The sequence below is a fragment of the Solea senegalensis genome, linkage group LG3 (genome assembly GCF_019176455.1).
Source record: "Solea senegalensis isolate Sse05_10M linkage group LG3, IFAPA_SoseM_1, whole genome shotgun sequence".
NCBI classification, from domain to species: Eukaryota; Metazoa; Chordata; class Actinopteri; order Pleuronectiformes; family Soleidae; genus Solea; species Solea senegalensis.
The window spans coordinates 7,106,035-7,120,822 of NC_058023.1; the positions used below are offsets into that span (position 1 = coordinate 7,106,035).

The window sequence follows — 14,788 nt, forward strand, 5'->3', positions numbered from 1 at the left end:
GACTCTGTCCCCAGGCTCAGTCTGTGTTAATGTTTCCCTCCTGTCCTAGTTTCCGAAATAGTACATAGCCACCATTAACACATTAAAAATGTTCGGATAACTGATTTATTCATGTCATTTCAAGCCAAACAAACAATAAGACAAGATATTGGAAGATTCCTCAAATGCTCTGATTTCCAGGTATAGTGTCAAACTTTGTGTTGATGCCTCTCAACACTGCCAACTCATTCATTTAGACTAAAAACAGTATATTGACGGCGTATAAATTGTGAAACTTCAGTTACTATGAATGAAAAAGTCAAATTTAGCCATATTTCCCATTCCCAGAATGATCCTTAAATTCCCTACAAGGATTGGTCGTATGAATCGGGCTCACAGTTTGCCTTCCAATTCAACCTATAGGTGTTGAATTTAGTGTCGAGGTCAGGGATCTGTGCATGTCAGTCAAGTATTGTGTGAGTGTCGATTTCGAAACTAGGGCACTCATTCGCTCCTATTGCCAAAAATGTCTCGTGAAGTCTCAATAATCCAGTGTGTCAGTGATACTTAATCCTGCTTTTTGTGCCGTTTGAACTCTCTGTGTTTTCATTTTCAAGAAGCAGCAATATGGAGAGAGGTGTTCCAGTGCAGGCTCTTCCAGTAACTCACGGGATTGTATCTGTTAGTAGGGATTTTCGTGGCTGAAATATTCACAGACTCATCTTTCAAAGGAATTTCATGAATTGTATGTCTCTGCACAAAGACCATATTCATGAGACGGCCAACATTTGCCATTTTTGGAGATTTATGGCTGATTTGATAATGCTGTGGTTACCGTTGTATTGCTATTATGAGAAATAGTATTCCAGTAGTATTCATGTTTCCAGTATCAAAACATGCCTAATAAATTGTAATTTATGCTTTAAACTTCTCTGTTTATATGACATTCCCTTATCTTAAAAAAGGGCTGAGCCAACAAGGCTGCACTGGTGTCATTTGCCAGGGAGGTCGGAGGTCAGCTTTCTGTAGTGCTTGACCTCAGGTCGAGAATCAAATGCTGCCGCGGTCAGGTTGCACAGGTGGACTTTCAGGCCCTTGCATGAAAAACGTATAATATCTGCCCCGTGTATTTATAATCATACCAAGATAAGATCGTTGTTTTTCTGCTCCTGTTTTTAATGTAGCAGTGGTTGTCAGTCGACTTGGCCAACAGGCTGACTTCATGTCTTTTTCTTGGCTTCTAACTAGTGTGAGATAATGGAGTGGGTTTTCTGTTTGGACGGTGGACAGGAAACTCTCCGGCAGTGAAGTAATGGTCATGTACAGTAGAAGGTAATGAAAGGCGAGCCAGGTTTCAGCAGGTTCTTAGAAACTCTCCTTGCGGTAAATCTAATCAGTCGATAGTGTTCAAAAGCTTGAACAAGTCTGTTGTATGTCTTGATGTGTTTTGCACGTATACTTTGGGCAAGCTCAGATTCCATTTGCAACTTTATAAAACAATCCATGGTTATGTTAAATCGCATTTCTTGTGACGGTAGTGGGTACAACTACAAAATTGTTTGTCCTTCTTCGTCTTAGGGGCATAAAGCATCAAAGTATGCGTTGCTTCTGTATCTTGATGGTAGATATACTGGGTAGGACCATGTACTTCAAACCCTGTGAACCTGTACGGCTTGGTTAGATCTGCTAGAGGCTAAAGTCCCAGTACAGTAGTTATGTAGGATCCACAGACAAGCCATCCCATCAACAAAGCACCATCACAAACGGGATAAGTTTTAACTGTACACTGATTCAGTGTAGCATGTGTCCCTCAGGAATAGTACCCGGTACCTGTTGTTGTTTTTGTACCTGCTCTGGTGAGGTTCCAAAGCAAGCTGAGCCGATACGGACTGCCCAAGACTGCGTTACAGCGAGCATACATGGCTGCTGTCCTAAAAAATACACTGTGGTCCTTCGACGACATGCAGACGTCCCTGTGTTTGGTGGCTGACTAGAGGATCCAGAGAAAGCTGGATGAAGCCACCCGAAACGAGAAGGTCTATTGAAGATGCCAAGAGCTCTGTCCTTATTTTGATCTTGGTTTCTGACACTAGAGCTTATGATCCACGTCTTGCAACACCTATCCAGGGTGTACCCCACCCTATGTCAGCTGAGATTGGCACAGCAGGTAGAAGATGGATGGATGATGGATGGATGGTATCATTTCCATAGAACTCTTGATGGAGTCCAAGTATTTCCATTATGCCCTGAACGTTTCCATGAAAGTAACACACGCACATAATCTGCATTTCTTTGGCGTATGATGGTGCGTTTCTACATATGAGAGTGAAAGTCCCCAAGGTCAACAGCTCGGCAACCACAAAGTACTCCGGCCGTGGTAATATGAGCAGTTTGATCCCCCGCCACCTCTGCAGATGGTTCACACCAGGAATGTTGCAGAGCACCATGGGATCCCCACGAGCTGAGGGAACTCTATTTTTAGCAGGTGCTAGAGCATGACTTCTTGAAAAGGCATTTGAGATAAAGTTGCTTGTGTATCCCTTATCATATATCCAGTGTGTGTACACTATAAGACATTTCATGTTGCTGCAGAAGTCACTTGAAATGTGTTCCTTTTTAAAATTCCTATCCCAGTAGCAGTAGTTTGGCGTTGAGCAAGATTTCAAATATGTAGTTGTTGACCATGCATGAGAAGATATAGGGCAACTGTGAGAGTTCTATTTCATGAGGCATCAGAGGCAGATGCTATATATCCACGTTTTGTAGCTTCATGCCCATGTTTGGGCATTTGTGTGGTACATTTGTGCAGGTTGTTAGCCGCAAACGTCTGCCAACACTCAGTGTGTGTTCTCAGGGGCTTCCAGTGGTGTGAGTGTGGACAATACAGACGTGTAGTGTTGAATTGCTCAGATAGCTGCCTGCTTGGTGGCGGCAGCCTCTAGGACAACAGCATCAGTAGTGGCTGTCAGCCCGAGAACAGACACCCGAAAGGGTGATTGATGATATGGACAACTGGGCAACTGGAGAGCACAGGACACAGGCTGGAGTAGGAAGGATAGAGGGTGGCTCTGGGGGGCGGGTGGTAGGTTTTGAACTCTCCAGGCTGCTCTGCACGACAGCATGAATTAAGTCACTGTCTGTCCAAATCAGGCACATTGTCTGCGAGTGACCAAATTAGATTTGTGTATCCAGACATAACCAACTTATCTGTACAGGTTGATTTCGTAACAACGTAAGTGTTTGTGGTGCTTCTTTCAAGCACAAATGCAGGAAAAATCGCGCAAGAAACAATCATGCAGGAACAACTCGGTGAAGGCCGAGACTGGTTTTGCGATGTTCTGTTGAATTTGTGTGGAACTTATCAAGGCCAAAGTCACCAATGTCCAAATCATTTCCACTTCTTACATCCTCTACTGGAGTTCCACTGTCATGGCAGACGTCTCTCTAAAGCATGTTGCCTGTGTTGAATGAAGCCTTTTCTTCATATAGTATTTTACTCTTTTCTTTCTCCAGTATCTGAGTATCTTGTGTATTTTACTGGACTGATAACAAATCAGCTCATTTGTAGTCTTTCACCCAGCTCTCTCTTCATCTAGATTAGCACAGAAATGTCAAGGCCACGAGGTCTTCAACCTTTGACCCCTTTAGTGTAAGTCACTTGCTCGAACAGCAATTCACTGGTGCAAACTGCGCCCTTGGGAAACACATTTGTTGCCTGTCATGAAGCCTAACAAGGACAGAAGCAGCGGTGATACATCCATGGTTTATACTGACTCCTCATTATACATTTGAGCAGCTAAATTTATCAACTATAAACAGCAACAACCTCTCACTTCCACCACCTCCCCCACGTCCCCATTGACAGCATACTGGAGCCTTATCACAGACCACTGGCAGCCTGAATGTCTGGTGCAACTCGCTAGGTTCTACATCTGGCCCTAAAGATCATGTCGTGTCTCCTTCTCATCCCCCGCCTTCCGTTTCTATTTGTTGCCTGGAGAGGAAGTAGAGATACTGGATCCCCACCAACAGGTGCAAGGGCACGGCATTGCATGCTGGGTCATATCGGAAGCCAGAGCCCCACCCGGCTCCCCTATGACTACCAATACCCAGTCTTACTCTTGGATGGTCTGTTACAGATGGTTGCAATCAACCCGGGTCTTAGACCTGTTATTTTACGAGGACTCAAGACTTTCCCCTCCTAAATTCTCGTCTTTATTGGGTGGCATGCCCACAACTGCACTCGACACTGGTAGCTGGTGTAAAACCACACCTCCTACGTACAAAACAATATAGGCACCACACTCCCCAAAATCCCTATTGTTGTTGTAATTCAATTTCGGAGTCAGCACATTTTCAAATCGGAGGTCACATTGTAAGAAAGACATGTGGACTGAATGAAAGCAGCTCTGAGGACTTAAGTGTCATCCAAAGAAAACTCCGCAAGGAATTTCCTCTCTCCACATTTTCATTATATTTGCTGACCCTATGAATGCTAAGTGTCTCCGTGATGCATTTCCCATTTGGAGATTTTACAGTTGAATCTCTGGAATAAGGGTTTATCATTGTAATGAGGTCTAAGTAGGTTTGGGAGGCTGTGTTTGTCTTGGACTCACAGTCGCACACTCTACAAAGCTGAGAAATGGCTTGGTACCCCCACTGTGGGTGAGAGGCCCTTGTAAAACTTTGCTGATGAATGTGTTGCTCCTGTGGGTCTCTTTGGTCTGGTGGCTGTTCTTACTCTCCTGTCAAGAATCCCCCAGCAGAGCAGGGCACAAATGGGCCAATACCTTTTTGTGTGGAATGGTAGAAACAAAACGGAACTTTCAAGATAAATGATTATACCTCAAGCTAGAGATGGAGTAAGTTAGTTTTATAGTTGTATACCCCTGCAAACCACTGTAGCTTGAGTTTACATCCACGTTTGTCTAGATATGTAGTGCAGTCTTACCACTGTTGCTAAAACTATTTACTGTGGCTTGAGGTATAGCATTCTCCATGCTGAAAATGTGTTTTGTCAAGTCACGGAACGTGTCCAAGTAGACGTTAGTATCACATTTGAGGGAATTCTCTCAAGAGACTCTGTCGCCAAGGTTACCACTGGCACAGAGACATAAAAAGTGACACTGCGTAATCTGCCGCTTAATCTCTTAAACTCATTTCACTGTTAACATCAAGGAGTAAATTCAATTTTGGCTTTGGACAAAGTGTGAGGCGTAAAGGAGAGGCAGAGAAACACAGATAAGATCACCATGACTGGCCTCATTGGCTTTTGCCGTTCTCACAATTGAATTTAGTTTCTGTCAGAATAATGGCTGTGTTTTTGACCTTGGAAAGAGACGGGCTTGTTGTTTGCACCTGCCTATAAGTCCTTGTGCCAAACCACACCAAACATCCAGACATGAGAGCGATGTTGTCTGTCTTCTCTTATTGTTTCCTAGAAATAAGGCAAACACACTTAATTAATAGCTGGTAAATGTGTTTACAACTGGGGCATGTTGTGCTTTTTGCAATAGGATAAATAATGTATTCAAGCAGAAGGCTTTTTGTTTTATTGTCTTTATTTTCATCAGATAAACCCAATGGAAGAGAACGATTTTAGAATTTAAAGCCTCTTCTTGCTTGATTTGAGTGACATTTCTCATTGTTGAAAACCTGAGAAACGTTGTGCATTTTACTTCATCTCAGTCAGCCAATAATCCAGTTAATCCAGGGAACTTGAAAGAAAGACAATTCCCACCAGAAACAAAGTTCTTAGTGAGTTTCAGGAGAGCAGCTCTGCTTGCCTCACGGCTATGATTCCCTCTCTGTCTCTCTCTCTGCCTCTTTTTTCTAAATCAGTTCATTTGATCAACTCCTCTTTTTTCCAAGCCCAATTATCAGTAACCACGGAGGCACGGTGAAACCGGTCTGACGACACCGGCGTTTCCTGAGCACACAAAGAGACTTTTATGCAGCCGATGCCATGAAAGGCTGATAAGCATGTGAGAATATTCCGGCGTGGTTATTATAAAAGGGGTGAAAAGGTAAAGTAGTGTTTTGATGGAGATGGCAAGCGCTTCCGTTGCCTGGTGACTCTTTGAAGGTTGTTGTACTCTGCTCTGCTCTTCAGTGACTTCATGTTTCTTGGTCCCCTAAAACACCCGACAAACTGTTAAATGTTACCGTTAATATTAATTTGAGTCTTTACTAGACTAGACTAACAACCCGGGGCAGTCCGAGTCCTCCAGGGACCGAAGGTAGACGATGTCATGAGTAGTAAAAACAAACACGTTTACGTGTGAAAAACAGGTTTCATAGCCTCGTATTTTTGGGTTACAGGCAGGTTCTGTACGAGCCCATTGTGTTTTTATCTTTTAGATCCTTCCTATCTAATTTCTGGTTTATGTCACTTTAAGGCCAGTTCCTGTTCTCTGTGAGTCTGGCCCACTTCGGTCTGCAGTGGACCAGACCACCCTTGTCCGTGACAGTAACAATATGAGACTCTAAGCACTCTAAGACTGTACATGACTGTCCCACCTGGAGAAGAACTTATTAGGTAGTTGTATCATGGAGCACCAAAGAATTGAGGGGCCTTTATTTTGAAATAATTGAATGGGCTTTCAAACAGATATAATATGATGGTGGATAATGGACTGGATAGTTGTACAATAAAGTCACTGCCTGTGATGACGCTTAAGAAAAGACCTGTCCTGAAGTGTGTGCATCTGGTTTTCCTCTCGTCTCGTATTCGTCTGTTTTTTTTTTTTGCATCTACATACGCTGTCTTACAAAGTGTCCCCCTCTCTCTCTCTCTCTGTGTCTCTGTGTGGTCGTGTCCTGCAGTGTTTCAGCAGCAGGCTGTCCACAGCCCTCTGGAGCAGCAGCAGAAGAAGAAGCAGGGCGGCGGCGGCGGTGGAGGACCGATCCCCTGTCAGAACTGTGGGAAGCCGTGCAAAGGCGAGGCCCTGCGGGTTCAGAACAAACACTTCCACATCAAGTGCTTCGTATGTAAAGGTATGTCACGGCTCACCTCTGTGTACTCGCGCCTCCTCCCCCACCTCACCCCATCTGTGGAAAACAGAAACATCTCCTCTGAAGTTGTGTCCGATACCGATATCACTTAGATCCAGCTATTTTAGACCATTCTTTCAAACTAAAAAACTGTTAACACCTTTGTGCTGAGTCATTTCAGAGATTCCCCAACTGTGCAACACATATTCTTCCACCAGAAAGAAGAAATAAACATGACTCAGCTAAAATTAGCTACTTTTTTTAGTGTGTGCTTAGTGAAGCACGCGATACAGATCCAGTCATTTTGACCAGTATCGGACCGATACTGAAGATACCTATGACTTATTTATATTTATGAGATATAAGACACAGATGGCTGTTCAATCAATAATCAATTCCAGTGGACCTTAGATAGGGTATTGGACTTGATTAGTGCATCATTATTTTAGCGAGAGGCTTCATCGATGAAAACAATACTGCAAAGCTATGCTAACTTTTGTTTGGATTACAGTAAATCATGTGAACAATAGTGGAATTCCTTAACTACTTTGTCGCTCATAGAAGTAGATGTGGGTTTTTCAGTGTGCGCGCGTGTGTGTATCTCTGGCTGGGTGTTTGCGTTAGATACTTGAGATGTGTGTGTGTGTGTGTGTGTGTGTGTGTGTGTGTAGGACTTCTTTCTGCATGTGACCGTACTTTATTAGAATGTGTGTGTGCGCCCCTCCCAGCCCAGACTCTCGGCACGAGCCTTGTGTCACACCAATGTTGTTGTCAACACACGCCCCGGTTGCTAGGTTACCGGCGGGGTCGCTACAGTGTCGGTAGCTTCCAGGAGTTTTATCACCCCCCCTTTTTTTTTAAATATGTCAGCGACAGGCAGACTCCCTGTCTCTGCATTCATGTCCTCGTCCTCTATCTTAATCTGGACGCTGTGAGTGGTCACATGTCAGTGTCAATGATGCCACGACAATTGCAAATAATCATCAGCTGTTTCCTGTGTCCACTTAAAGGATAATTACACTTAATTGGATCTTTTCTGTTTTATAGTTTTTGCCAAAAGCTCTGAGCTATTAATGACAACAATGTGCTCACTGAGTTAATAGATACAATCTGGGAAGATGGTGAGATTAATTATGCTGTTGGAGGAAGGAGGAGATAATGGATTATTGATGAGGAAAATATCAATCAGTGCTTACTTAATCCACAAATAGAAGTGAAATAGCAGTCAGTTAACATCATACCTGCATACAAAATATGTTCACAATAAGCCACAATAACAATATTATCTCAGTATATTTAAGAAGGTGTTTCTTTTGTAAAGATTAAATCAAGATTTCCAGGCAACATCATGTCTAACTTTGCTTATTGTGTGTAAAGTTTCTTTCTTTTTGCAGATTATTTGCAAAAATACTACTATCTACATCCGTTCTGTATTTAAGGTGGGAAAAAGCAACATATTTTTGGCATTACTGAAAAAAAGAACTAGATAACTTTGACCAATCACAGGTCAGAGGGAGAGGGCGCCTCCTATTGGCTGTCCTACAAAGCAGCTGCATGTACAGTACATGTCCTTTCAGTGGAAATGTAAATTCATAAAAATAAACACGGTAAACTACGTGTCAATACAGATGGAGACTTTGGTCCTTTGTGTCTGTCTTTGCTCGTCTGGTGGGAGGGGCTTAGGACTGAGAGACTTCATAGTTAAGATTTTTTTCATCACAATTCTGCTTACCCCAGCTTTAAAGCCACTGTTTGTAGAATTTAAACATTTTCTTTGCTCACCCCCTTTAGTTTTTCACAGTCACACAATGTTTGTGCTGATTAATGACACCTGAAGGAACCAGACATTCATACCTTATTAATTAGGCTGAGTTTATTCTTTCAGGAGCAGCTTTTATGTTTAACCTGCAAAGAAATGAGCCAATAGAGATGATTACATGCCTCAGGATACATTTATCAGACGTCTAATGTTATTATTTTGGTAATGGTTAAAGACAGAATGTTCTCCTATCTGGATGAACTTGTTAGGTTCACTTTTCAGAAGTGCTTAATTGGGAAAAGCTGGCTGATTTACTGCGTGACATACCGGAGGTGTATTAATACCATGTAGACGCAACATTCACAGAGGTTTTGTTTGAGCACAGGAAACAACACAAGACTCCTCCTATTCATAAATCCACAACATGACAACACAGCTAAAGGTTTAAAAATACAATACGGATACAGGAGAATAATGAGTATAATAAAATGCCATGAATATAATATACATGTAATATAAGAGGATGAGGGACACGAGTAATAAAAAAACTGGAAATTAAATAAAAAAAAATAAAAGCCTGACTTTTGAGAAAAAATGGTCAGAATTCTGAGATTAAAGTCAGAATTATTGGGATTAAATACGTTTGAGGGAAAACATCCAGAGAATAGACAAATTCTGAGATGTGTCCAAAAAAAATTCACTAGTGGCCCTAATCCTCTTCCATAAAATACCAACAATTATAATATAACAGATAATAGATAATACAATTATCTTTTACTATTTAGCAATAATGACGATAAATTTTCAAAAGGAAGATGTTCAAAGTCAAATACATTGTAATTAAAATATGATAAATAACCAAATACAAATGCTTGATTAAAATACAAATAAAAACACAAAAAGTTCTCTAATCAAAATAAAACCACAGCAATTCGAGTGGAAACTAAATTTGGATGCAGCACATTCTTCATAGATAATAATATCCGGTAAAAGTGTGATATACAGACCATAGACACACAGTCTCTGGAGCTACTACAGTATCTCAAAGTTTTCACTATGAACCTGGAGAAGATTCAAGCCCACGTCCCCTGACACTAACTAATGTTTTAGTGCCAATTACAACCAACCCTGGGCGTTAGCCAGTAATCTAACAGCGCCAGGTTTAAAGTGGAGGAGCGTTCAGATAATATGTGTAATTAACACCGGACAGAAATGAGGACAGGATTAGCATGAGCTGGTGTTAGCCTCTTTAGCACTTGATTTATATCAATGTAGCTCTTGGTTTACTAATGATTAACACAAAGTGTTTTTTACCGTGTGTAACCAACACACTACATGGCTAAATAAAAGGAAAAAAATGGAGGATTTAACTTAAGTAAAATAACCATGTGGAGCTGTAGTGAAGTATAAATATATCATTTTTAGGCTAAAACCCACAAGCTAGCAGTCACGTTAGCTTCTTTTTCTATCAAAATTACTTACAACTGGATGAAAAATATGCTCCAGTATAAGATGAGTTGTCAAGAGGTAAAAAAGAAGGATTGTGAGTAAAAATATACTTTTATTTATATTTCTCTTACATACATTTCTCATATTTAAGATAATAATACATTATACACTCAAGAAAAGTCATATTTTGACACTTTCTCTATTTAATGCCGACATAATTTTGACTGATGTCATGATTTAGTTGTGTGTATTACATCACATACTATTTGAATCATATATATAGGGCCTTTGGTTAAGATATAACTGCATAATAAAGTTTAAATACACAGTTTTAGAACCTGGGCCGCCACCGTTTCCCACTAAGGCAAATTTTGTAAATGATTAATGGGGTTTTAATATTATCTTCTTTATGTTAATGTTGATTGGTGGCATTTTTGATATACTGAAAATGACAGTCGTGCATTTTTAACGCATCAATATATACATATCTGGAAGGACCTTCACTGCCACATGTGGTTTGTTGATGGTTAAGTTTTTTTTGGTAATTTGATTATGGTTTACCGTTGTGTTGCTACTTACAAAAACGACAACCCTGACTGCAGCTTTAATCTCCTCAGATTACAGAACATGACGAGCCGTAATTGCTGTTTTCATGGCAGCTGCCGTCAACATCAAGCCGTGTGGTTGAGGAAGTGTGTTTTATTTAGGTACCAACTTTGCCTGTCTCTGTATATCCTGTTATGTCTGCGTCTCGCGCGCCCTTTTAAGCCCACACCGTCTGCAAGACATCTCTGACGGACTTTAATCCGGAATCTGTTTCTACTCCTCTTAAGCACCATCACCTCATCCAAACAGCATTTGAATACAGCAGGGAATACTAAAATATGCTGCCACACCCCAATGTCTGCAAGGCCGTATGAGAACTGATTGCAAAGTCAGTGCAGTGGTGACAGAATCCTTATGTCAGACACTCACTATTGACACACACGTTTATGAGGATTTAGACACACTCTCAAACACGGGAGTGGAATTTTATTGCTTCTATAAATCTGAAAACAGATTTATTTGTACAGTAGGCAGCCACGTCCATTTTTCTGATTAAAACATTCTTTAACATGTCGGCAAACCTGCTTAAACCTGCTTAAAAAAAGAAGGCGAAGAGTGGAGTTTTCTGTCTAAAAATGACTATTTAGGAATTATGTGTTTTAAAACTAGTTTGGCCGTTCTTCTCTGACCACTGGCATTAAAAAGAGCTGCGACAATTAATATAATACGTAACGTCTATATAAAATAAACATAGGCTAAGCTAAAGCTTCCTTGTTTTGAGGTTGGAAAAACACTGGCCAACATTTTCTGACATTTTATGGACCAAACGGTTGATCGACTATGGTAATAATCCTTAGTTGCAGCTCTACTTATGTGTAAAAATCCCAGCAGTTTCTGAAAAAAACGAGCCCAGCACAGTTGACACCGACGGCCATGTCATGTTTAAAGTCATTTAAATCACCTTTCTTCCTCGATTTAAACTGTCTGTTGTCTTTAAAGTGTATGTGCTAGTGTTGTACGTGATTGTCAATTCCTACAAAATACTCAGAATAACACGGGGACTGTGCACTGATGAAAACCACGTGGGTTGAAAGTGAGTAGTGCTAATCTGAGATTGTTTGGTCAACAACTGTTTCGATAATAAATCATCAGTGTCAGCAGACTGTAACAGTAATGTTTACCGCGTGATGTGTGAATTACAGCCTTGACTCCTTCGTAGCGTCTCCCGTTTGAGTTCTGACAGATTTATGGATTACATTGTTTCTGACCTTCCTCTCCGCGCGACTGTGTTTCTTCCTGGAAGGTGATCAGTACACAGACGCCGGCGGTGCTGGAAACACATGTGGAGGTCCTGACGGTGGGATCACTGGTGTTGTATTAGCAGATGGTTGCGATGTTCTCAGTTGGGTGTTGGCTATTGGATTGTCTCCTTCTTGGAAGCAGGCTGAGCAGAACAGAGCCATGTGGGGAGTGTGTGTGTGTGTTACTGGGCCAGGGATGTTGACCTCATACACACACACACAAGGGGAAATGCAAGATAAATAGATACTGAGAAAGAGATAGAGAGAGCCTGAGTTGGATGGATATATACTGAGATACATAGATAGATAGATAGTTAGATAGATAGATACAGATATACAGAGAATCCTGGGATTATATTGCTTCAAAGTATAATGTTTTTGGTATAAATCAGTGTAATCTCTGAAAAAAAAATTAAACACAATTTCAGCTGGCTCAATTGGACCTGTGAGAGTGTGGGTGCTTGGCATGGAATGAGTGATTACTTCACTTTACAGCCAAAAAAGAAAATTATCTGTATGTTGGTCCTGTCATGGGCTGGTGACCTGTCCAGTATATAATCTGCCTCTCTGATGATGTCAACTGGGATTGGCTCTAGCTCCCCCAGGAAGTGGAAGATAATGGATAGATGGGTCAATGTGGGCGTTATAAGATGTATTGTAGTCAACGGCCCTCATAAGAAACCTACTTGTAAATAATTACGGTGCAGTGAGAGTGTGGATCACTGTGGATTCATTTGACATGTCGCAAGGATCAACCTTGAATTTTCTCTAAGTTCAGTCCCGTAGTCCCATCAACGCCAGCAGGCTCACAACTGTACAGGCAAGGTCAAGGACTAGACTAATGAATGTGGCCATAACACACACACACACACACACACACACATGGTGAGTCATCGTAAAACATGAGGTGCAGTCAAGGTCGCACATTCATAGCAGAAAGCACATAGCACATGTATATTTATCCTGCTTACACACACACACACACACACACACACACACACATAGTCAGGGATAGTATATGTTATAACAGTATATCATATACCATAAATAAGATCTCTGGGGATGTAGTGTCTCAAATAGACGCATGTTCTGTCCGTCTCTCTCACACACACAGTCCTGCTGAACTGGATTCGGCTAAATTACTGATATCACATTAGCCTCGACCAGGGGCCTCAAACTCAAATGACCTGGGGGCCAGTGAGTGTCCAGTCTGGTCCTGTGGGAAATTAGCTAAAAATCAACTACATTTATAATGATATTTCATAGATTTTTCAAAGTAAAAGTGTTTGTCATGACAGTAGACATTAAAAAAACATATAAGTGTGATATATATTATATTTAGTATTATATTCTGTCTATAATGTAGCTTCATTGTACTTGATATGAAGTGGCAGACCACATTAAATTGAGGCCAATATTATTACAATTATAATAATATTTGATATTTTACCAACATCAACATGTTCTATAAAATAATTTGTAAAAAAAACAGTTTCTGGAGGAAATTAAGGGAATTTATGTCCCATATTGGACATAATACTGTTTATTTAAAGTTAATTCAACGTTAATAGTTGATACTTTTGACTGTAACTTGTAAGTAGATGCATTCAATGAGGCGGAGCAAAGCAAAACAAGTAATTAAAAGAAGAAAAAAACACCCATTTATCACTTTAACTCATCATTGATTTATCTCACATCTGTGTCTGACAGACAAAGATTTCAGGATTCATTAGTCAGATACTGGTTTTTCTGCATTTACACTTTTAATCTGACTAATCTAGACTATACTGCAGATGACATTGTTGACTAAATCCACTTAATGTGGTGTAAAAATGTATGAAAATTAGTTATTTTCAGTCATTCTCTCCAGATTTCCTCCCCCCATTTTACAGTATAACCAGATGCACATGTTGCTAGACACACATTTGGTTTGCTCTACTGCCAAAAGCATTGGCCTCACATAGTTATCTTACATCATACTTAAAACGTTAAAAAAAAGAAGCTTTTGTACACCTTGTTTGTACACAAATGAATCAGCTGCACTATATTTTATTTACAAGTCACAACGGGGCAGTTGTGCGGCGTATTTATTAGGATGTTACTGCGGAATTCAAGGAAGAGCAGAACAGACTTGGCTCTGGACGGCACGGAATTCCTCAGTGCACACTCACATTATGTAAGTGGCTTCGCAGTGCATGAGATGAATCTTTTTAGAGATGGAAGTAATCCGTTTCCTGTGAGGTAATCTGACTTTCAGCTCTGGAAAATGTCATAATCATGGTCCTTAATGCAGTTGAGACTTTATAGCTTCTTCATAGCGGAACCTGAGAGGCAATAACCAACGTGTTATTGCTTTCGCTGCCTGTAGTTGAACTGAAGTGGAGCTTTTCTTGGTTCCGAAGTTCCAGTATCTCCACACAATCGCTTTAACTGCCCTTAAAAAGCTCCCCAATCATTCATTCATTCACACGCACACACCCGAGTCCCACCCACCCAGACGTCCAGAGGTGAAACCCTCCTGTGGGTTCACGTCTTGCTGCAGAAATGTGGGCCCTCGAACACATTCTGTCCTCCTCTGCCGAGTCTCGGGACAAGACGTCTAATTAACTGCATCATGAGCTCATACACCGGGGCCCGAGAAGAATACAAACACCCACTGTTGTCATGGCGACGGAATGGTTTCTAAATGATGAAATTGTTCTAACTTTCTGGGTTTTGGAACAGGGTTCAATGCTGATGAATACAGATACTGTGTCTGTAA

General features: G+C 41.0%; 1 protein-coding gene across 11 annotated transcripts in view; it reads left to right on the plus strand.

Moving 5' to 3' along the window:
* ablim2 (actin binding LIM protein family, member 2) overlaps window positions 1-14,788 on the plus strand; it is an 80,070-nt gene that overhangs the window by 21,123 nt on the left and 44,159 nt on the right. For all 11 annotated transcript variants that reach the window (XM_044020744.1, XM_044020743.1, XM_044020747.1 and 8 more), the window contains exon 2: window positions 6,805-6,975. In XM_044020744.1, coding sequence (XP_043876679.1) covers window positions 6,805-6,975 — 171 coding nt within the window. The remainder of the gene's footprint in view (window positions 1-6,804; window positions 6,976-14,788) is intronic.